The 24,266-nt window shown below is 32.4% G+C and overlaps 2 protein-coding genes across 3 annotated transcripts in view; one reads left to right on the forward strand and one right to left on the reverse strand.

The window, feature by feature from the left end:
• LOC116850238 (sphingosine kinase 1) overlaps window positions 1-11,713 on the reverse strand; it is a 79,990-nt gene extending 68,277 nt beyond the window's left edge. Inside the window, exon 1 of one of the 2 annotated variants that reach the window (XM_032828276.1) lies at window positions 10,196-11,713. In XM_032828276.1, the coding sequence (XP_032684167.1) occupies window positions 10,196-10,739 (544 nt within the window). In that variant the 5' untranslated portion in view covers window positions 10,740-11,713. The remainder of the gene's footprint in view (window positions 1-10,195) is intronic. The other variant, XM_032828275.1, reaches the window with a different exon arrangement.
• Window positions 1-24,266, forward strand: part of LOC116850236 (protein sel-1 homolog 1) — a 61,014-nt gene that overhangs the window by 26,568 nt on the left and 10,180 nt on the right. The gene's annotated exons all lie outside the window — the stretch shown is intronic.

Genomic DNA, 24,266 nt, shown 5'->3' on the forward strand with positions numbered 1-24,266 from the left:
ACCTTTCCAAGGTCGCAAAAACAATTTTTTCATAAGACAAGTTTGATGTAAAATTTTCCGCTCTTTCGAAATCCGCAGTCAAAAATAGGGTGTCCCATTAGAAAAAACCATCGTGACCTTGAAGTAACCTTCAAAATTGACCTCAAGGTCAAAACCAATGGTACAATTGAATGACCCCCTCTGTCCTGGTCAACTTTTATCTAAACCATTTTTTTGTAGATACCGTAATTTGGAAGATATTCGGATCCATAGACTAAAATGACTCACCCTGTATATTAAAATTATTGAAATCGATAGGTATAATTACCTTTATTAGTAATAAAATTATTGAACAATAGTAATCTATTATTGACCAACCAAGTAACACTTTCCTGCAAAGGCAACACACGAAGTGAACAATTAGATGTTAAGATAACGTGCGGGAAGTTTGCGACAAGCTTTCAATAAATATACGCACTGCAATGTACTAACAAGGAATACTAGGCAACTCAAAAATTCAAAAAATTCTGAAACTCTGTGTGCAAGTAGAGTAGTTCATCCATAACACAAAACTATTTTTTGTTTGTGCGGGATTATAGTTTTAGAGAGTGAAACACCCTTTTGAAAAAAGGGTTTTTTTTACTTTTGAAGCAAATATCGTCGAAATTATAAAAGATAAAAAAAATTTTCCAAAGTGAAAATTGAATGATTTAAACAGTACTTTAGAACTATAATAAAAAAATTTTTTTTATTGTTTATTTATTATATTCTCCCAACCCCACCCCTATTTTTAAAACATTTTTTATTATAATTCTAAAGTACTCTTGAAATCATTCAATTTTCACTTTGGAAAATTTTTTCTATCTCTTATAGTTTCGACGATATTCACTTCAAAAGAAAAAAATCGATTTTTTCAGGGTGTTTCACCTCCTAAAACTGTAATTCCGCACAAACAAAAAATAGTTTTGTATTACAGACGAACTACTTTACTTGCACACAAAGTTACAGAATTTTTTGAATTTTTTAGTTGCTAGTGTTCCTTGTAAGTAAACGTCCAGAAACCACTCAAGATATCTTTCGCGAAGATAGGTTGGAGAAAACGGAAGTTGTCCGCAAGCTATCGAGAAATTTAATACATAAGATAACGATAAGGAAACATGGAAGTATTTATTTGGAAATATGTATTTACTAGAAATATGTCTTGATCGCTTCTTTCCAACTTATTGGAAATTTCTATTGAAAACTTCACTTCTTTTTCAACTAGGCGATAATCCGTTATGACAGAAATCGAAGTGATAATATGTGAGACATTTCACGTTATATTTACAATGAGAGATTCAAGAAAAATATAAGTATTTTTACTTCTTATCTGTCAGATAAGAAGTAAAAACAATAAAAGATACAATATTTTCATCGCGTATTGTCTCACTTTCTTATTATAACCGATTACCACGTAAGCCTATAAGAGTAGTTAAGTTTAGCCGAAAAAATCTAGTGAATAGAAAAAATTGTGGTAAATTCCGGTTTTTACCGTCCTAGATTTTATACAATTAGCAAAAATTATAAAAATAAATAATATATATTTTTTTATACAACTTTATTTATATATTTATACAGCTTTATGTGGAAATATATTTTTGCTTTAATTAATCATACTAATCCTTAGAAAAACGGAACTAATATAATAATAAAGTCTTTTTTAATTTAAATTAATATATAAAACATATTTTTTTAGACAAAAGCTTTGGAGATATGCTAGTAGATTTTATATTAATTTTTAATGAGAAAAACACAATAAGTAATGAGAAAGACATAATAATAGAATTAAAAATTTTTACAAATGCAGATCTGTGGTTCATGTTTATCATTCAACATCTTGTAACAAAAACTAATTTATTGTATCGATTCCTAATCTGTCATAGATTTGGGAGGAGATAGAGTTTAAATTGGAATACATCCTCACAATTAACGCAGAGCTAGACAATTATGTAAGTGCATTACGAAATTAATAAAATCCGCAGAAAGATGATCATTTTTATTTAACGGTTTCTATCACGTTCTTTTATTCATATTTCTAGTTTTTTCAAAAAAGAATGATTTTTAAAAAGCTTCAACTTCTGCTTGAATGATATAATTAACATATATGTTGTATAATTTTTAATAGAAAAGTTAGTTTTTACCATTTTTCCAGAAAATACCGATTTTATCACTATCATGCATGTTATAAAAAAAAATTTGGAATTTTACTAACCCTGTAGTGAATTTCAATTGTGATCATTTAATGCGCTCTTAACTTTATCGGGAAAAATATGTTCAAACAGTTGTGCAAACGAGTATATATTCTGTAGAAGGAAAACAACACTTTTACCTTGGACTTCAGAATACATCCGGTATTGAATAATCAATCATATACAATTAAGGCTTACTCTGTAACTTTCTGACACGTACGTTATTAATGTTCAATTAATGATAAATAATCCGACCAAAAGCGCAACGCTAACTCAGAAGCCAAAACAAACAATATTAATGTTTTTTTGCAAATATCTGTTTGTCGAACAATGTACCGCACAATCGAAATAGTTATCAATTATTAATTTAAAAGTTTCGTTCTGATTTATATACAATATTATTATCTTTTCTTACTTTCTTCTCACATTCTTTGTGTATTATATTCCTGAATATGCCGAAAGAATAATTAACTCATAACATAAAATGTACACAATCTGATAACAATACAAACATCATCTTCGCGAGTGATGCGTTATAAAATAATGTATGTTACATTAAGCAGTTGTCTCATATACTTCTAATAAAAAACGATTTTTTATACATTTTTATTGTATGAACCATTAAGAATATGTTTTTCTATGACATATATACATCCGTAGAGATTCAAAAATTTGATTTTTTGAAAATAATATTTTTCGACAGTATCATCCTTCAAAAAAATTTCCTCCAAATTATAGGCTATAATTAAATCTCTCATAAAAATATCCGAATTATAACATTTCGAATAAATCCAGCTGTGATGGATTGGCACGCACACTGTTAAATCCGTAGTGTCAAATTATACTCAATTTGAGTTATTTTTATCCATTCCTATAAGTCGCCACTGCTCCTACTAAATATATCGTTAATTTAACTAATGTAACGGAGTTAAATAATTTAACTTAAGAAATGTATTAAATTTGACTAAAATTTAGTTTATTTTTTATTATGTGCACGTTAATGTAACCTTTGTTTTAGTAAAAAATGACTTAATATTGTTTTAAATGGGTTGATTAGATGTGGTTGTTTTTTTAAACACACGTTTTGTGTTAAAATAGTAAGTTTTGACACACATGATAGTTAAAAATAACTAAATATTATTTAACTCAAAAAATTGGTTTAAATTTGACCCTCCAATATTTAACAGTGCAAACGTGTAGAGGAGGCCGGGGCTAGATGTTCTATATTTTAGAATTTCAATATATTTTACAAATTCTCAGGCAACTAATTATTGTGACTATATAAACATGATAGAGGCAATTTTCTTTTATGTATTAATGCCCACCACGCGACTCTGTTAATCATATATTTTGTTTTATAATAACCAAAAAACGAATATGCAGCGATATAGCTATTTTGTCTTGGTATTGGATTCTGTTGCCCAACAGCGCAAGATAAAAAAGGCGACATATAAAATATGTATCCTGATTAGTAATTCTGGAGTCTCCGCAAGAGTCTTCACGGCCCTTTTGCCGGCCCTTAAGAGGATGCGGAAGCTGAAAACTTTACCGACAGTACTCTAATATTTTTCTGCACAGTTTACGTCATATTGGTTGTACAGAAAAAAATACAAATACTATTACGTAATAAAAGTAATGAAAATCAGTTCTTTTTTTCTATTTTTTAACTATAATATTATTTCAATTTTAATGAGACTCGGAGAAAAGTATTTATGTTCTAAAAGAACTATTTCGCGATTTTATATCCACTATTTCTCTCAAAATAAATATTAAAAAGCACATGAGCAAACGTATCCTTGGAGCCATTCTTGCTTAAAATATTGGATAGAAAATGATAGAAAATTTGTCTGTCATATTTTATGGTGATTTTGATTCACATATTTCACAACTCATTTACGAAATTTCGTAAGTGAATTTATATACCATGTATTGTTTATAATTGATAAATATAAACTGATTATACTAACTTTCATATTTAATATGATGGAAAAGAGTAGCATAATAAGATATGATTAAACTACGTAGATATTCTTTTCATTTTTATCTGACCATTTTATAACGTAGACCGTTTTATAAGTAGAATTATTATGAAAGAATATTATAAGTAGTTTATTATAAAATAATAATAAATATATAATACGATATGTACTATGATTCAGAAATATCAATTTATTATACAAACATCAATATTCACGATTATTGAAAAGAATAGTATCATAAAATATAATTATTAAATATAAAATATATAGAAAGTCTATGTTGTACAGCTTTGGTGCATAATAAGTCATATAAATCAATATAGGAATTCTATCCATTTCAATCTTATCCAATCATTTTCTATCAAATATTTTAAACAGGGATATAGCTCCGGTTTTTCCTACATTTTACTTTATCCCTATTATTTTATCAAAAACTTTTTCAGCCTTCTTCATAACTTTCTTTTAAATTTTATTAGAAGGTTATTTTTGTGTGATAGTACAGTTCCAAGCTAAAATTTCTAAGAACAGAATGTTTAAATTAGTCGTTCTTAAAATGTCGAGCTGAAAGTATAATGAATTAGTATAATGAAAATTATATGTTGAATATAAAAAGATGAAATTCGTTCAAAGGTGTAGAACTTTTAGGCAAACAATTCAGAAAAGATATGAAAAAAATAAGATGTTCAAACACGATGACTATGAAGCATAGCAGAAGCAATGTGATTATAAACTATTAATGATGTTCTCAATGCTATTAAGCAAAGAATATACAAAGATTTCAAAGGGCAGTTTATTAGAGAATGTTGTTTGGTGAATTTGTGTAAAATAATAAAATGAAAAATAATATAAAAGTTTGAACAACGTCATTTGAAAAATCACACCGAAAGAATACAATTGTAGAGCCAACATTGTTTATGGAAATAGCTGCATATATAGTATCACATATTTTTAACGAAAGAAACATATATTATTAAAAGTAATTCAGTCTATGGATATATCAGTGGGCATAAATGCTTATCAATTCGTTGTCTCTAGGCGCACGACATTAGATCAAAGAGGCAAGATATCGGAAGAAATTCAAAGAAAACTATAAAGCTGAATTCTCTAAAAATGACGTATTATATGAACTCGAAATCAATGACTTTGTACAAATTGAATATAAACTTTAAACGTATAAACAATATCTAAACTTTACCTAAAATTTTAAAAGTATTTTTTTCAAAGCTGTTTTCAAAATTAGTGCCCAAAATATTTCATGAACTATTAGATCTGTTGTTTTGCATAAATATTCTTAGCAAGATTATCTAGTCTCATAGGATCTCTTCGATATCTATCATAGTTTTTGTTTTATAAACAAAACAGAAAATTTTAGCGAAAAGTTGATCAACTTTGAATGTTAAAAATTTTATTAAAAATCGATCACAACAAATACTAGTTTTGTTTATCTTCTTTAACAGGTTTAAATTTTGTTTATTTTATATGAATAGTATCGGAGATTTTTTGGGAATCGAGAATGCCAATTAGAGACAATTAACTTCATGGAAACAGTAATAACAACGTTTTTCAACTTTTTGCAATGGGCTTCATATATAAGTAAAAGTTTGAAGAATCATCCGTCGAAAGATCATCTTGATAAAGTTAATAATGTGATCAGCGGAAGAATTCAAACTTTGAGCGTTTTCAAATCGTTCGGCCGTATGTAACCTTATAATATTCGTGCAAATGGTGAAGATATAAGAGAATTTATGAAAGCGTCCCGCAGATAGTTTAAATTCCGGTAAGCGCGCTTGCCACGCTACAACAATAGGACCCTTCCTAAAAAATATCCCTGGGATTACTTCTTTCCTCTATAGCCAATCGGAAATAAATAGACAGATAGACTATTTCTGACTAGTAATAATTTGAAAATAGATAATGTTTTTTGACTAGTAATCATTCAGAAATAGACATTTTCTAGTAATTACTCGGAAATAGATATAGACGGAATAGATGTTTCCTGACTAGAATGACAAAAATCGTAATCGAAGTTTCAATTCGATGATTTAGAAGATAGCTTCGAAGCACCTTGACTTCTGGAGTGCTATTCTGCACACGTTTACCGACAACTGTCGGATCAGTATGTGTTAGATAACGTTGCGCCAGTATAATCATATCATAAAATAGCTACGCAATGACATATACCGAACCAACAATTGTCAGTACACGTGTACAGAATATAGCCTCTGGCCATAGTTACTAATGCAGCAATTCTAAGCAAATATACGAGTAAATCGTAAAGTCGTAGCTTACGAATCAATCGTAATGTTGGTAAAATTCACAAACCGTAACTTTACTGTCAACTTCTAGTTAATCGTAAAATTTACGAGAAATCGTAGATATTTACGAGTTATCGTATAACATACGGTCCGCATAGAATTGCAGATCAATTCATAAGTTCTTACGAGTTTTACGAGAACAAGTTACGAGTTTTACGATTTTGTTTAAAATTGCAATATAAGTTGCTTTTTATTTGATCACAATTATTTTCAATGAGGGAATTTTTTCTCTAATAAGAGTTTTAGAACTTATAAATCTGAGAATTGGTCTGAAGGATTTTTCTAAATATCGCAATGCAGTATGCAGTATGCGCTACAGCTACAGAAAAACGGCATTCATCGGCAACACGTCAAAAAAGTGGCAAAAAGAAATAATCCCAAACTGTGTCGAACGAATACGGGAACTCAACGATAACCGAATACACTAACTTGAAACGCGTTTCCTTCTAAACATGTTTCAACGAACCTAGATTTTCTCGGTAAATAATTAAACAATCATACTCTAATTTGGAGGAAGAAAATTACTCTTTAATTATTCTCTTATGTAGACGGAAATATTCTTTTATATAGATGTTCTTTTATATAGACGAAAAAAAAAGTTCGGTTGGATTAACCAATCTCAAATGAAATATGAACAATTCCGGTTGAATCCACACAACACGTCTAAAATCGGGACGTAAGACGTTTTAAAAACGTTTCAGGGACGTCTTTTTTTATAAAATGTCATATTCCAATTTAGATGTTATGCTATATCAGAAATTATCAGAATTCAGTTTAAATTTATCAAGATTTCTGATTAATATTAACAAAATTCTGATAATTTCAATGGAAACTTCTAAATTGTTCATATTTCATCAGAAATTGGTTGATTCAAACAAACATTTTTTTCTACGTATAAGAGCGATTTTCTATTAATAGATTTGCTCCTGATATATTGTCCTCTAAAGTAAAAAAGAGACAAAAATATCCATTTTTAATTATTTTATTTCTTTGAAAATAAAAAAATTTTCGTATATATCGCGCGATAGACAATGACACTATAAATAAAATACTTGTACCTAAGATCAAAATTATGACCTGCAATTTTAGCATCATTTATAAGGCGATTTTGCACTATCATTAATAACTCGAAAACAATTAAAATTTCGTTTTCCAAAAATATGCGTATTTTCTTTATTCTACTAATAATAAAACTTTTCATTGATGATATTAACAGTTTTTGCATAAAACATTTCAATCCGCTCTTTCTTTGGTTGACGCATGAGAAATCTCCTTAACATAGTGACACGAAAAGTTACAGAATAGACCTGTCGGTCACCAAGAACTCCAATTGAATAAGAAATGTATCTTATAACAATTACTAGAATAGTTATTCATAGCTGGAAATGTGCAGAAACTTATATTTAAAGTCGTCTTAATTTCATCTCAAAACGTTATACAGGAAATGAATCGACTTTTACAACATCTTAAGATAAACTTAAGACGATCTTACATATAAGATCGAACTATGAACATTGTTCTATGAAGCGAATTGTCTCATTGATGCGTTGCGAAACTCGTTGAAAAAAGAACTTTGTAATCTTTTCTTCGTCGATTATATAGATAAACAGCATGCAAACATTTGATGTGTACTCTGTGATGCTATTGTAACAACACATATTATTAGTAGAATAAAGAAAATACACATATTTTTGGAAAACGAAATTTCAATTGTTTTCGAGTTATTAATGATAATGCAAAATCGCCTTATGGATGATGCTAAAACTGCAGGTCGTAATTTTGATCTTAAAGTAGGTACAAATATTTTATAGTATCATTGTCTATCGCGCGATACATATACGAGGATTTTTTATTTTCGAAGAAATAAAATAATTAAAAATGGATATTTTAGGGTCTCTTTTTGACTTTAGAGGACAATATCTCAGAAGTAAATCTATTAATAGCAACAACACATATTTACAAAAAATATTGTTTTAAGAAATTTATTAATTTCCGTAATTTCCATAAAAACATTCACTTTTTATTACTACAATAATTCCGAATTAATTCTTCTTTCCAGCAAGATAAGCAATTTTTATGGCATCAGAATATCGCTACCACATTGTCTATCATATCGCTACCATAATTTTTCATGACATCTCAAATAACTTCTTTTATATACTAAAAAAATTTTTGTTATACACACATATACGCAATATTATTAATGCCCAAACATTTATTAAATATAGAATTACTAAATATTTTAGTCGTATTCTTTTTTTCTATACGTGCCTTTATCATGATAATATCGAATATCCGAAAAATCGAGAACATTGTTCGGAAGCAACCGTGATAGTTTGACAGTTTGTTTAACAGTTTGTTTGACAGATTTATACTGCAATTCTAGGCAAAATCGTAAAACTTGTAACTTATTCTCGTAAGACTCGTAAGAACCTATGAATAGATCTATTCTATGCAGACCATATGTCATACGATAACTCGTAAATATCTACGATTTCTCATAAATCTTACGACTAAAAGTTGTCAATGAGTTGTCAATAATGTTATGGCTTGTGAATTTTACCAACACTACAATTGATTCGTAAACTATGAATTTTACGACTTACTCGTATATTTGCTTAGAATTGCAGTATTAATTCGCGTAAGATAATGTTTTGCTCACTCGTACGTTACAGATAATCAGCAGAAAAATATATTTAAAAAACCTGGATATTGACATATGAGCAATATCTTCCAAGATCTCTTATAAAAAGAGTAAGAGATTGATAAAAACAAGTGGCCGTCTACAATATGCAGAGTAAGTTTAGCATAAGAAGTTTGACTAAGAGATAAAAATAATTTATCTCGCTTACGTCTATATTCGAACTCCTTTACATCGGAAGTTATCGTTTTAAGTAAAAAAAATGAAGTAAAAGAAATAGAAGAAAATAAAGGACAAGAAAAATGAAGAAATTAAAAAAGAGAAACTTCTAGTATAAAAAAAATTAGAATATAGACATAAAGCGAAATAAATTTTTATTACTCCAACTTATCTCAAGCTTACTTCGCATATTGTAGACGGAAGTATATTACTTCCTTTTCTGCTACGTAATTATGCGTAACGCATGAGCGGACAGAAAACAACAACTTACGCGAACTAAACCTCAAACTGACTATTGCGTTTGCTTTGAATCGTCCCCGATTCCTCGGATGCTTGACACACATGATGAGTACATATGTAGAAAAATACAGTCCAAAATATCTAATAATTTTTCATCTAGTAAATGTTGGTGCATTAGATCTATTCGTTTTCGAAGAACTTCTCAATTAGTGCAATAATGTCAATTTCTATCAACTTTAGTTAACTTAACCGGCTGATTGTTTCAACTGAATTGATCAATCGCACTTCTCGTTAGTCAGAACTGGCAGATGCGATTAGTCAATTCCGTTGGAATAACCAGCTGGTTAAATGAACCAAAGTTAGTAGAAACGGGCAGAATGAAACGAATATACTTTCTTTCACTCTAACTTATAGCATTAGTATAATTCAGAAGTTCTTCGAAAACGAACAGACCTATTAATGAAGCTTGTATGAGTACGCAACTTCGCGCGCTAATGACTTGGCAGACACTATGCCGAGATATGTCTATCTGGCAACATTTTTTCCGAGAAATAAGCATTTGAATCGCAAACATAGATATACACACTGACTCACCCCCCATCAACGCGTCAAGATTGCCATGGCTGGGACTCATGAGGTTCTTGGGCACGGGTGCATTGGCGACCAGGCACTTGATCGCCAGCCGCCACCTGCTCGCCTCACGTAAATTGTCCTCATACTTGTCGAAGCTGCGGAAACGCAGCGTGATGGTGGTGCGTTCGCGCCTCAGGCCGCCCTTAACGCGCGTCTTCTTCAACGCGTACGCGTATATGTAGAGGTAAGCGGACGTGTCGAGCTCGTCGTAATACGCCTGATAGGTCTCCGCCGACGACTCCACCAGCTTCACCTGCGACTTGGACGCGCCCGGTCGGCAGGCGCAGCTTCCCGCGTTCCTGCGCTTCGAGCGCATGCACCTGCAGCCAATGATGTCGCCTAAGGCGATTGTCTCGCTCTTGGTCGCGCCGTTGTGCTCCTTGTGCAGGCTCAGACCTTTCTCCGTCAGGCGCACCTTGTAGTACGTGTTCCGCTTGGACGTCACATAGAAGATCTCCTCGAGCACCGTGCTGCTGCCCGGGTTCCCTTGACCATTGTCCTCCATCGTTCGCCGATAAAAGGAGCGAGAGGCTCACGCGCACCTCTCGCCGCCCGATGCCCCCCGCACAAACGTGCCTTATATCCGATTACGGTTGTCTCTCGCTGCGTCCTCACGGTCGAACGTGATCTCCCGCCGCCCGTCGAGCGAATGAGCGAGTGAATACAGTGACAATCTAATCACCTAACACGTCGCTGCGATCTCGCATTCGCGCGCGCCCGACGATCCGACGTAACGCGAATCGAAAGTAGAACGAATGACGGTCGTATGGACTGACTGCAACCACGCCGTAGTAAACAAACGTATTCGCCCGCCGGGCTCCCGTGATGAATCGGTAGTTGTTTACAGCGTCGCGACGCCGCTCCAGCGACGTAACGTAACGTAATGTAATGTAACGGAGTGCAGCGGAGCGGGTGAGCGGAAAGTCGATATCGCCGCCGCCGCCGCTGCCGCCGTTGTCGTCGTCGTCGTCGGCGGGAACCGCCGGTATGTCCGTTATCGATCTCACTGAGGATAACACGTGCACGAGCGAGCAAACAGGCGAATGAAACGCAACGACTAACCGCTCATGATCATCGTCACCAATCACATGAGCGGGCAGGCCGTCGAAGGAGCGATGCGACGATCACGAATGGCGCGATCCCGGTCGTGTTGCTTGCCGCACTATCCTGCTCTCTTGCCTCAATTAAGAGGAAACAAAAATTAAACAAAAATATCACACACGTCTGCGGACGATCTCGAACTGAAGAGAGTTTTGTTTTATGCGTGAAGTTGAGCGGAGCGAGAAGCGCGGTCGTCGACCGACTCGGAGCAACTCTCGAAGTATACTGATGTCCGTGCGGTCTGTGCGAGCCGCACGAAGGTATGCACGCAGTGCAGTCGAGACGAGTCCACACCACGTGAAAGCTCCGCGTTGTCGGGGCTGCTAACCCTGTATACTCCAAAGTTCTCTGCAGAACCGACACTGTGCACCCGGTCTCCCCACCAGCGTTCCCCTCTCCATGGCTGTCGGATTATCCCCACTTGATCAAGGTTTGACGGTTATGGCTGATTCATAGTGCCATGTTAAGTTCTATCGCGGTAGAAGATCAGATAATACGAAGAGCATTAAGTACCTGAGCTATATAAAAATAGTACCAATTTGATAAAACTTTGGTAACTTTTCTTTAATTATCTATAATATATTGAAAAAAATCTCAAATCGATTCACTAAACCGTTGAAAAGTAATTATTATGTTAATTTTACATGTATTCTTACAGCAAAAGCAACTTTCCTGAATGTAGTGAGTAAAAACGTATAGAAAAAATAGTACCAAAAATTTAAGTATTTTTATACATATATCCTGAATTATCGGAATTATTTGCAAAATTTGATTAATTTTGCAACACGGTTTCAGAGAAATTAATTTTTATTTGTGACAATTTTGCGATTGTCGTAAGAAGTTAGTAACTGGACTGTGGAAATGCGGCAACGTTGCAATCAGCTGGTGTATCAAACAAATAACCTATAAATCAATATAATAAAGTATAATAAAGTTACGTCGTAAATTCTTGTTTTGTCTGCATTGTTTCATGCAGAAGACAAGAATACAAATTAAATAATTTCGATGAACAATAGGATAAGTGTGAAATTTGAGGCTTTTTCATCTAACCTGCCTGCATAGTGCATTACTGCCAACGTACAAGCCACAAACTACATGGTACGCTGTTACTACGTTTGACTTTTTTCATTAAATATTTATAATAACAACAAGTAATACTGATAGTTATTGTTCAGACAATGCATATTTACTTGTTTTAACTTATTCCAATTATTTTTATTTTCTTTGCACTGATGGATGTTGATGTTAAATAAATACGAAATTTAATATTCTAAAGTTGAATTCAAGGCATTTTTCTTGCCAAAAGTTTTATTATAGAAAGTTGAAAAAAGCAAATAAAAGTAATAAACTGTTGAGAAAGTAAAAAATAACTTTTTAAATAAGAAATATGTTAGCCACTATTCATATCACTTATCACTAGGTTTACAACACGTTTGAAGCAGATATTAAAATTTTTCGTTTTTCAAACACTTTTGTCACCGATTGTATCTCAGATACATCCTTAAGTCTGTATCAGACTATCGATGGTGAAGGCCGAAGACCTGACTACCGACAGTCGGTTAGATACACTTGCCGATGTCTGCCGTTGATTATGGAGAGAAAGAACGCGACATTATCAGAAGGCTGAACTTCGTCTTATAGATTATACCGTATAGGAAAAAGTCCAAATATAATCTTTTTTCTTCATATCTTAAAATGTTTACAATTATTGTGAACGAATATACGTGTTATCAAACGATTAGGATATTTCCTTCAATGCTTGTAAAGAAATGGAATATTTTTTGAATAATTAGAGTTTTAATTATTCATACTTTTCCGAAAAGAAAAAAATTTGCACTGTTTATAAGAAGAGTTCAAATATGGACTACTATTATAACTTTAAAAGGTGCGTTCGGGGAACTCGCTATTAGCGCTATTCAACGCTACCGTGTCATTCTATCTTTGTTGTACATCTAAGGGTGCGTTCAGATTCCCTACCTGGGTGCACTCTAATATTAGAAGTACTATAGTATATGTTACATATATTATAGTGTTTCTAGTAATAGAGTGTACCCGGATGAGGAATCTAAACGTAGCCTAAGGAGCGATAAAGATAGAAAAACTCGGTAACGTTAGTAGCGTGCGACACTGAATCAAATTCACGCGAATCTTACGAATAAATGAAATGACACAAAATATAAAGTGACAGTTTTTTTATTATTTAAACAAAATAATACTTTATTATGCTTTTCTCAATCTATTTTAATTAATAATGATTTTTCATTGAATTTTTCTATATTTTTAATAAAATATTATCGAAATATTAATGAAATTATAATAAAATTTTAATAAAATTGGGTCAAAATTGTGAATGCTTTTCAAAAGCATTTCAGCAAAAGTTCATTATATTTTCAATAAATTATTTCCATCAGATACAAATATCTCAATTGAGATCTTACATGCAAATTTTTGCGGAAACCGCATTTGAGAATTTAACTGAGAATTGAATTGGGAATTCTATTGTTATCTCAACAGAAATTTTTCAATAGGGCAGATTTAATGTCGGAGAAAGCCTTCCCCACATAGCAATAGATCTTCGTAGGATATCCTAATTTGATCAGAATGTCCCAGTTTGATCCAACTGAAACATAATCTATAGGATTACCTGAGGACATATTTCTTTGCCACAAATTATATCAGACATCCTCATAACATCTGTAGAATGTTCTACTTTAACTCGAAACAACGTTAATTATTATTGATAAAATGTATTGATTTCCTTTATTAAAATGTATTGATTTCCTTTATTAACATATATCTAACACAGACAATTTACATATATATTAACATTATTTACATGTAAAGTAAGAAATTATGTTCATAAGAAAAAAGACAATTATCAACAAACTTTATCCAAGGGACGTGTAAGGAACGTCCCCAGGCAGCAAGCTATCGTTATTTTGACGTCAATATGTTACCACTATTGGTTAGTAACGTCATTTGTTCTTTAAGGACGTGTATTTAACGTCATGTTTTAAGACGTCAAAATGACTTTGCAAAATGACATTATGATAACGTTTAATTTACCATGTTATAGACGAATTTCTTTTTCGAAAAATAAGTTTACTATTCTTATAGATATATTTTCATGTAATAATAACATTGCAACATTGTATATTGCAGTGCAATGTTGCAGAGATATTGTAGTGGCATCCCACATAGCACAAGATTTAAAACATGTCCCAAAGACATCCAGAGGATTGCTAAATGTCTGTATAAGTCCTCAGAATATCTTAAAAATATTCCGAAGACTTCTAAATGTCCACACAAGTCCTCAAGATATCCCTTCAAAATTTTATGCTATAAGAGATTAATTTGAAATATTACTTTAGCAATATTATAGCAATATTTAAAAAATATTACGAATATAATATTTTTTTACTTATTTACTAGTTATTTTTCTTACTCAATGGACAAACACTATTTAAAAAAAAATATTTAAAAATATATTTTTATAACGTTAAAAATAATGGTATAAGTTCTCTTTTTTTATTAAAATAATGTTTCTTAACGTTTGGAAAATATTTTGTTTTTTAATATTTAATAAACATTTATTTTGACATTTAAAAAATGTTTTTCTAAATGTTAACATTTAAAAAATATGTTCTAAATGTTAAAATAAACGTTTATTAAATATTAAAAATCAAAACATTTTTCTAAACGTTAAAAAACGTTGAAAAAACGTCTTTTTAATGAAAAAAAGAAAACTTATCCTATTATTTTTAACGTTTTAAAAATGTTTTTTTAAATATTTTTTAAATTGTAATGTCAACATCTAGGTAAATATATTTTACATAAATATTTTATACTTGTATTTCTAACTTCTCTTTTATTATATGAAATAATTACCCTACTGAAAAATTTTCGTAGAGATAACAATAGAATTCCCAATTCAATTCTCAGTTGAATTCTCAATTGAATTCTCAAATGCCGTTTGCGCAAAAATTGCATGCAAAAGATCTCAGTTGAGATATTTGTATCTGATGGTAATAATTTATTGAAAATATAATGAACTTTTGCTGAAATGTTTTTGAAAAACATTCACAATTTTGACCCAATTTTATTAAAATTTCATTATAATTTCATTAATATTTCAATAATATTTCATTAAAAATGTAGAAAAATTCAGTGAAAAATCATTATTAATTAAAATAGATTGAGAAAAATATAATGAAATATTATTTTGTCTAAATAGTAAATAAAAAAAACTATAATTTCATATTTTGTGTCGTTTCATTTATTCGTAAGATTCGCGTGGATTCGATCCCGTGTCACACCACACCCATCTTTAGATGACTATGTGCTGTTCAATGCCTAACCTCAACGATCGTACGGGAACTGCCCTAATAGCACACATGTTGAAAAGACGTCCAGAGAACATCCAGAAAACATTCAGAGGACATTTTATGTTCTATGTATATCCACTGGACGTTCCCTGAACATTGCGTGCTATTAGGGTGGTGATGGCAATGCGCTGTAACGATATCGTGGTGGATTGTATTTACAGTATACTCTTATAGCGTTTAAAAATGTAATGACATATTTGTCGGTAAATGTTTCAAAGGACATAACAATAATCATAATGCGATTAATATTGATACAATATTGTATAACTAATTAAATTTAAACACAACGTGCTCGCAAAAGAGAGAGAAAGAAGGAATATTCTCTCTCTTTTGCGAGCACGTTGTATGTTAAAGTTTGATTAGTTATACAACATTGTATCAATATTAATATTAATTGCATTGTGATTGTTGTTACGTCCTTTGAAACATTTACCGATAAATATGTCATTACATTTTTAAACGCTATAAGAGTATACTGTAAATACAATCCACCACGATATCGTTACAGCGCATTGCCATCACCAGTTCCCGTACGATCGTTGAGGTTAGGCATTGAACAACACATAGTCATCTAAAGATGGATGTTGGGTGCCGTGTGACACGGGATCGAATCCACGCAAATCTTACGAATAAATAAAACGACACCAAATATGAAATTATAGTTTTTTTTTATTATTTAGACAAAATAATACTTTATTATACTTTTCTCAATCTATTTTAATTAATAATGATTTTTCACTAAATTTTTCTACATTTTTTATGAAATATTACTGAAATATTAATGAAATTATAATGAAATTTTAATGAAATTGGGTCAAAATTGTGAATGCTTTTCAAAAGCATTTCAGCAAAAGTTTATTATATTTTCAATAAATTATTTCCATCAGATACAAATATCTCAATTGAGATTTTACATGCGAATTTTTGCGGAAACGGCATTTGAGAATTCAACTGAGAATTGAATTGGGAATTCTATTGTTTTCTCAACAGAAATTTTTCAGTAGGGTATAAGTTCTAATAGTTCTAAATAGTTTATTTTTGTGGTTATACCAAATAATATAAGAAAATTATAATTAGTGCTTTGACTGCATATGGGGATAATAAAAAACACTTCAGTATCATTTGAAGAAACAGCACAGTAGCCAAAGTGGTAAACTAGGAACCTGAAGATGTATGAGGTCTCGAGTTCGCGTCCGACTAGGGACCCTATTCCGTAACCACTTATCGACAATTGTCAGATCGATAGACATCGTTGCGCAGCTTTTCTATGGTATAAAAAAGCAGTGCAACTACGTCTACAGATTCGACAATTGTCGGTAAGTGGTTACGGAATAGGATCCCAGTACTGAGTAAACTTTAAGCGCATGCGCCTATTTGATTCACATACACCGCCACCGCTATTTTCTCGCATGCAACCGGAAGCCTTACGCGACACACGTTCGAAGCCCTTGTTAGGAATCTAGTTTAGTAGACATCTGTGCAATAGATAGACTGTTCTAGTTAAAGTTTTTAGTTCTATGAAATGCTGTTTATGTCTTTTAGAGATAACACCAGTGTTTTTTATTGTTGGAACTCTTCCTAATCATGCAGAACTTAAGTATCTCAGTGTATATTGTCTTGGAAAAAATTCATTACCCACATTGGATTTAAACTCGAGATCTTTGGTTCTTCAAATCTGTGTCGTCCTATATGTTACTCCACTTCAACTTCACTAACAAAGACATTTCGTATGGCCTTCATATGTTACATGAGATTTGGCACGACTTGTTCGGTTTTTGCCGTCAATTTGCCGTCATACTCTCACAACAATGTAATATTGCATCAATATTGTAGTAATCTTACAATATTGCTGTAATATTACAAGCAATATATCAGTAATATTGCAGAAATATTTTTGCAATGTGAAAAGTCCGCGGATGAAATATTTCCACAATATTTCATTAATATTACAGTAATATTACAATAATCTATATGTTAATCTATACAATAATCTATATGTTAATCTAATATTACAGTGATTTTGTATAATATGGTGACATATCCAGGTAGCAGACAGCCGTGATAATGACGTGAAATTTACGTCATTTATCCTTCAAATTAACCAGATAATGACTACATTTTAAATGTCATTTTTTTACATAAAATGACGTAACAATGACATATGACACTGGTTAAAAAAAATATTGAAAAATATATCTTGCAGAAACGATTGCAACTAGTCAGCTTATGTTGATTTCAAATGAATTTTATCTCTTTTACCTGATTTCTCACTTTTTTGCACCTAAAAATTTACTCAGGACTGGTCGGACGTGAACTCGAGACCTCAGACACCTCCAGGTTCCTACTAATTTACCACCTTGACTACTGCGCTACTTCTTCAACTGATACTAAATGTTTTTTATTATCTCTATATGTGCGCGCGCAGCCGAAATATTAATTATAATTTTCTTACAATATTATTTAGTACAACCACAAAAATAAACTATTTATAGTTTAAATATTTCATATAATAAAAGAGAAGTCAGAGATATATGCATAAAATATTTATGTAAAATATATCTAGGTGTTGACATTACAAAATATTACAATTTAAAAAACATTTGAAAAAACATTTTTAAAACGTTAAAAATAATGGGATCCCACACAGCGTATAATATTGCAGAAATATTACAGTAATATTCCCACAATACAAAAGCACCCAGTAGTATAAAGCACTTGCAAAGCGCTCATATAGCGCTTTTATAACAGTAAAACACCTGCAAAAGCGCTTTCTGAGCGCTTTACAGATACTGCTGTGCTACTTAGGTTGTATTAATATTGCAGTAGGATTGAAATATATAGGATATATTATTGAGATATTACATTACGATATATAGCAATATAATATCGCAATAGTATTAGTATATATATTATAACACGATATATCATTATGTAATATTTCTGTAATATTGTATTATATTGGAATGTGCCCAGTAAACAAGAAATCATTAATACAACGTTACTACAATAATATTGAAGAACCTGTAATATTGTCAAATATATAGTGTTTAATATTGTATCAAACATCATTATGAATATATTTTGACCGCGATTTGGAAGTTTCAATAATGTTGAAATACGGTTACCATAGTATTTTAATCGGCATAAATATTTTTAAGATGTTGTATTAATTTCAAATAAATGTTAAAGTAACATTTAAAAAATATATTTTTTGTAATGTTTTTAAAAAGTTTTAACAACATTCAGAAAAATCATATCACAAAATAACATGTGAAAAATATAAATGCAATATTATTAAAAAATGTCCAAACAATGCATATGAAGTCAACGTTTCTAAACGTTAATTTAATGTTCCTTGCTTACTGGGTGATATATGACTGAGATATATTACTACAATATTTCACAAATATTACCATGTTATGTATTACAGTGTAATATTAAGATCGGTCTACAATAAGTCGCAAACTTATTGCGGGTTGCAAATCTCAAGAAATTAACAGTCGCATATTGCATAATAAGTCGCAAAAGCCGGTCTACAGCGTCGCGGGTTGCGGGTTGCGAGAAATTAACTAATGACAATAATTATTTACCTCACATGCGACTGTGATTGGTCTATTTCTTGAGACTTGTAACCCGCAATGTTGTTTGCGACTTATTGTAAACCAGCCTTAATAATATACTGTAATACCCAGATAGAAATGAGTAATGATCATGTTTCATCACAATGTGACTTCATACTATGACTTCATACTATGACTCTAATTTGATACTTTTTTAAAGATCATTATGTGATCTCATGACATGAGCACCAAATGCACACAAATGATGTACAAATTATGTTGCAAATTCTTGACATGATGTTGATTATTATTATTAAATGAAGTATTTTTGTGACATCATAACATGTCTATATTCTGAGGCGCATTTGAGTCCGCATCGGTGTTTATTCTTGTCCTCATGCTTGAAAATACATGAATACAATATGAGCTCAGAATGAACACATTTTTTTATCTGGGTAGTGTTCAGAGTATGTTATAACATACCTAGCGAACACCAAATAATAGTCATATAACATATAAGATTGCCAAATTAAAAAAAATTATTTTTTAAATTCGTGTACAGTGTGTTTCTTATTGACAAATTGTTGTAAATATATGAAAATTACTTATCGTTCACACTTTGTCGGCAAAAACATGTAATTTAGAAACTTCAACGATTGAAAGCAAATAAAAAGCAAATCAAGGAAAAAATTTCCATTTCTGTTGTTGTTGTCACGTTACCATCAAAATATTATTGACGCAAAGACAAGTCATCAGTTCTTGTCATGTTGCCATCATGTTGTTTGCCACCTTCCGTACTATTGTTGCTGATCGTTTGCTCTTAAAATTTCATCAATTAATTACATATATTACCACTTATGTTGCTGAATTTGGTAGCCCATCGCTTATGATGATGACAACCAAATATCAACTACTCAGTAAAACATGCAATTTGTTTGCTTGATATGCTAAATTACGCTTGGTTATCTAGGTTGTAATATTTCTGCAATATTGCATAGCGTGTGGATATGTTGCTCCTCACATCTTACTCGATTTTTGCCGCAAATTTGCCGTCACACGTTGCTCAGCACGTCTTACTCGCTTTTTGCCGTAAATTTGCTGTCACGCGTTGCTCGGCCCATCTTGCTCGCTGTTTGCTGCAAATTTACTATCACACATTGCTCGACACGATTTGCTCAGTTTCTGCTGTTAATATGGGGTGTATATCAGTTGGACACGGGACAATTGGACACAGTCCAATCATAAGTCGCTGTTCCAAGGGACCCTACAAATGTCTCTAATCACACGGTGCTGTGATTGGCTGTGTCCAAATGCACCGTGTCCAAGTGCACCGCTCCCGTTAATATGCTGTCATACTACTAATGATAGCTTATCCAATTTTTGCCAGCAGTTTGTTATCACGCTTGCTAACAGGTCGTGTCGCAATATTGTATATATTTGTCGCATATTTTGCCGACATCACTTGATATAGCAAATTGTACTACAATTTTGTCGCTATTCTGTTGACAAAACGTGCAGAACACTTTGCCGAAATTTGCTTTTGGCACGTTTGGCTATCAAGGTTAAGCTTATGAACGAAAGTTTAAGTTATAAAAAAAATATATATTTTTTTTCTAATTTATTAGTATTCACTTATCGACTTATTAAGAAAAACAAAGCAAAGATGGTTCCTAATTCGGAGATTCATCTTATGTTTAGAAATCAACCGACTTAGCTTTTGGTTCAGACTGTATTTGACAAAGACAGAGCGCTTTTCGAGATAGAGATGAGACATCGATAAGAAATAATCGATTATGACTCTAGTAATTTAATTGGAACTCACCGATTATGGCTGAGTTCCCACTGAGCGCGTCACGCGTCGCGTTGTCTGCCTGCGTCACGAGTTAACCAATCAAATCCTTTAATTGGGATGACGCGACGCACGACGCACTTGTTCCAATGGAACGATTTGATTGGTTAATTCATGACGCAGGCAAACGACGCGACGCGTGACGCGCTCAGTGAAAACTCAGTCTTATCGGTAAACCGATATATCGAACGGAATAATCGATTCTAGTAAGAATCGGATACACTATCGCTGCATTTAAGCAATGTGTGCTATATATTTATAGTTTACGTAACATATATTGGGTGCTTTTTATTTAATAACACAAGTCGGCACAAGCATCATTGGGTGCTTTCCAATTGCTTAAGACATCTTGACACATATGTACACAGAAATGCACAAAGTGTAACGTTGTGCACGATTCAATTGGAACAAAGTGTATACGTATGTCGGGTAAGGTTAGGATTATTTTTCAACTGTGCTTATATTTTGGTATTTTTTAATAATAAATAATAAAATCTAAATATTAAAAAAGATATTATCTACTTCACGTTGCAAATGCCAGTCTTTTTTTAAGCCGCTACGCTTATTCACTTTAATTGTCACTAAAAAACACTAGTTTACACAGCCGACTAGTAGCTTTCGAGCTGAGTACGGATGTATAATATTGGGTGTTATGTTAAGGCTGCGTTCCGAAATTCACTGCCAGTGCTCAAATTCTATAGCATACGTGACATAAATTATAGATTTTCAGTACTGAAAGTGAATTTCGGTACGCAGCCTAAATCGAGTACGAGTTAGTTCCACTAGGATCGAAAAATGTAATAGGCACAACTATCTAGTATCTTCATGGTTCAAGACAACTCAGTACTGCTTTCCGATGCTCGAGTAAAGTTATTACATGTTCGACTGGCTCTGGGTTAACCCACTCTGGGTTATTCAGCCTACGTTTATTGGTCAAATAAGTACTTATAAGCTTTATGATTGGCTAGTAGAGACTTATAACGTCATTAATCGCTCTCGGAGCGATTAACCCAGAGCCAGTCGAACACGCTATTAGTTAGAGTTAGCTAGAGTAGCATAGCAGATAACGTGAGCATTAGGTAGTTGATTTTCAAAAAATGTTAGTTATTAATAAGTTTAATCTCATATAGTATGTTTATACCGAACATTTAATACTAGGGATATTGCAATTGGAAAGCACCCATTCTGTCTTTGTTCCATATTCAATGAGTAACTAAGGCTGGTATTCATAGTCAGATCTTATATTTAAAATTGCTTAAGTTCATCTTTAGATACTCCGTAGCCAATGAAATAACCCGTACATCATCTGAAGATAAACTTAAGCGGTCTTAAATATAAGATTCGACTATGAATATCGGCCTAAGATAAGATGATTCTTGCCGACTTATGTTATTAAATGGAAAGCACCCATTATAGATGAATAAACGCATATACCATTTGCGGAACAAACTTTTCCGCGCGATCCCACTAGATCTAATTTATTTTTACCAACATAAAAACAAGTTGGATATAGTGAAATTCAGTGATATAGTAGAAATATATTAATCAGAATAAAGCATTTCTAGTATGTCACTGAATCTCATCAGATTCAACGTAAAAAAACAAACGCCGTATGCCGTCGGTTTAGTCCCTATCTTCAATAGGTATGGTAGCCGTAAGCTTTTTTTTGGATACGGTGTATTTGGACACAGCCAATCACAGCATCGTGTGATTAGAGACATTTGTAGGGTCCCTTGGAACAGCGACTTGTGATTGGACTGTGTCCAATTGCCCCGTGTCCAACTGATATACACCCATCTAAAAGCATATAACAACTTGTGTCCATCGACATATAGGTTGCGTTCAGTTTCACGCATTATGCGCGCGTTGTCTACAATATACGTAACACGAACTATAGATAAATGCGCGCATATGCGTGAAACGTCAATAACGTTATTAAGACGTTGTACAGAAACGTCATTAAGACATCACCAAAAAGACGTCTTAAAGACATCTATTATGACGTTATTTAGTCACTTAACGTTAATCGACCAGTTATGACCAATTTTTGACGTTATTTTGACGTGTCTACTATTTGAGAAAGATAAAATGATGCTCAGGGCAGCAATCACGTAACTTCGAGCGAATCTTTTCACTTTTCACTTTTCGCTCTATCGATTTTACGTGAACTTTTTCATTGTTCACGTAATCAAATAACTCTATACGTGAAAGCACAAATCACTAAACATGGTTCCTAAGGCTGCGTTCGGAAACATCACTCGAGTATTCTCTCTCTCTTTTTATCTCACTCTTGTATTTCGCTCATTCCAACGGCTATCGTCTAGTAGTGTGCCTTCGATAAGGCGTCTAGAACTGACGCCTTACCGAACTAACCTCACACACACACACACACACACACACACACACACACACACACACACAAAACGTTATAGACACTTTCCATATTTATTTTTCTTATTTATTATTAATTACTCAGTTTCTTTAATACATTTCCAGTGAGAAATGATTTGTCGATTGACGTCGAAAAGACGTCGCTGTTTACATGTATATATGACTAAGTTTACACGGCAACTTAAAACCGATTTAGTAATTATCGTAGTAAGTAAACTCTCGCATCCGATTGGTATATTCTTTTAGATCTAGAAATATATTTAAATTAGATTCAAGAGTTCACTAACTACAGTAGTTACTAAATCGGTTTTAAGCTGCTGTGTAAACTTAGTCTATGTTTATATTTTGTCGCCACGCTTGCGCATTGCGATCATAGAACACTTTTTTCTAGTGAGCCAATTACCGTTCATCTTCTATCCTTCAGTCTTCTTTCACTCTCTTTTATAGCAAAAATTCCTTTACGCGCTATATAGTAGTATTACATATACACGTGTGTGACTTTTCCTCTTTTCTTTTCCCCACCGCAAATTTTACGATAAAAATTTAATTGCGTGTTGTAATTCTGCGATTCAAGAAAAAAAATCGTAGTACTTTCGATATATGACAAAATCGTATATCTCTAGACTCAGAAGCGTACGACTTGCAAACATAGGGTACTTTCCAGTTGCGTACACTGTGTTACACAAAACCAATTTATTTGGTTGCATATTATCTTACAAGATATTTTAGATAATATGTGACCAATA

This window comes from Odontomachus brunneus, unplaced genomic scaffold (genome assembly GCF_010583005.1).
Source record: "Odontomachus brunneus isolate Ranch 3 - 2012 unplaced genomic scaffold, Obru_v1 Obru_scaffold_138, whole genome shotgun sequence".
NCBI classification, from domain to species: domain Eukaryota; kingdom Metazoa; phylum Arthropoda; class Insecta; order Hymenoptera; family Formicidae; genus Odontomachus; species Odontomachus brunneus.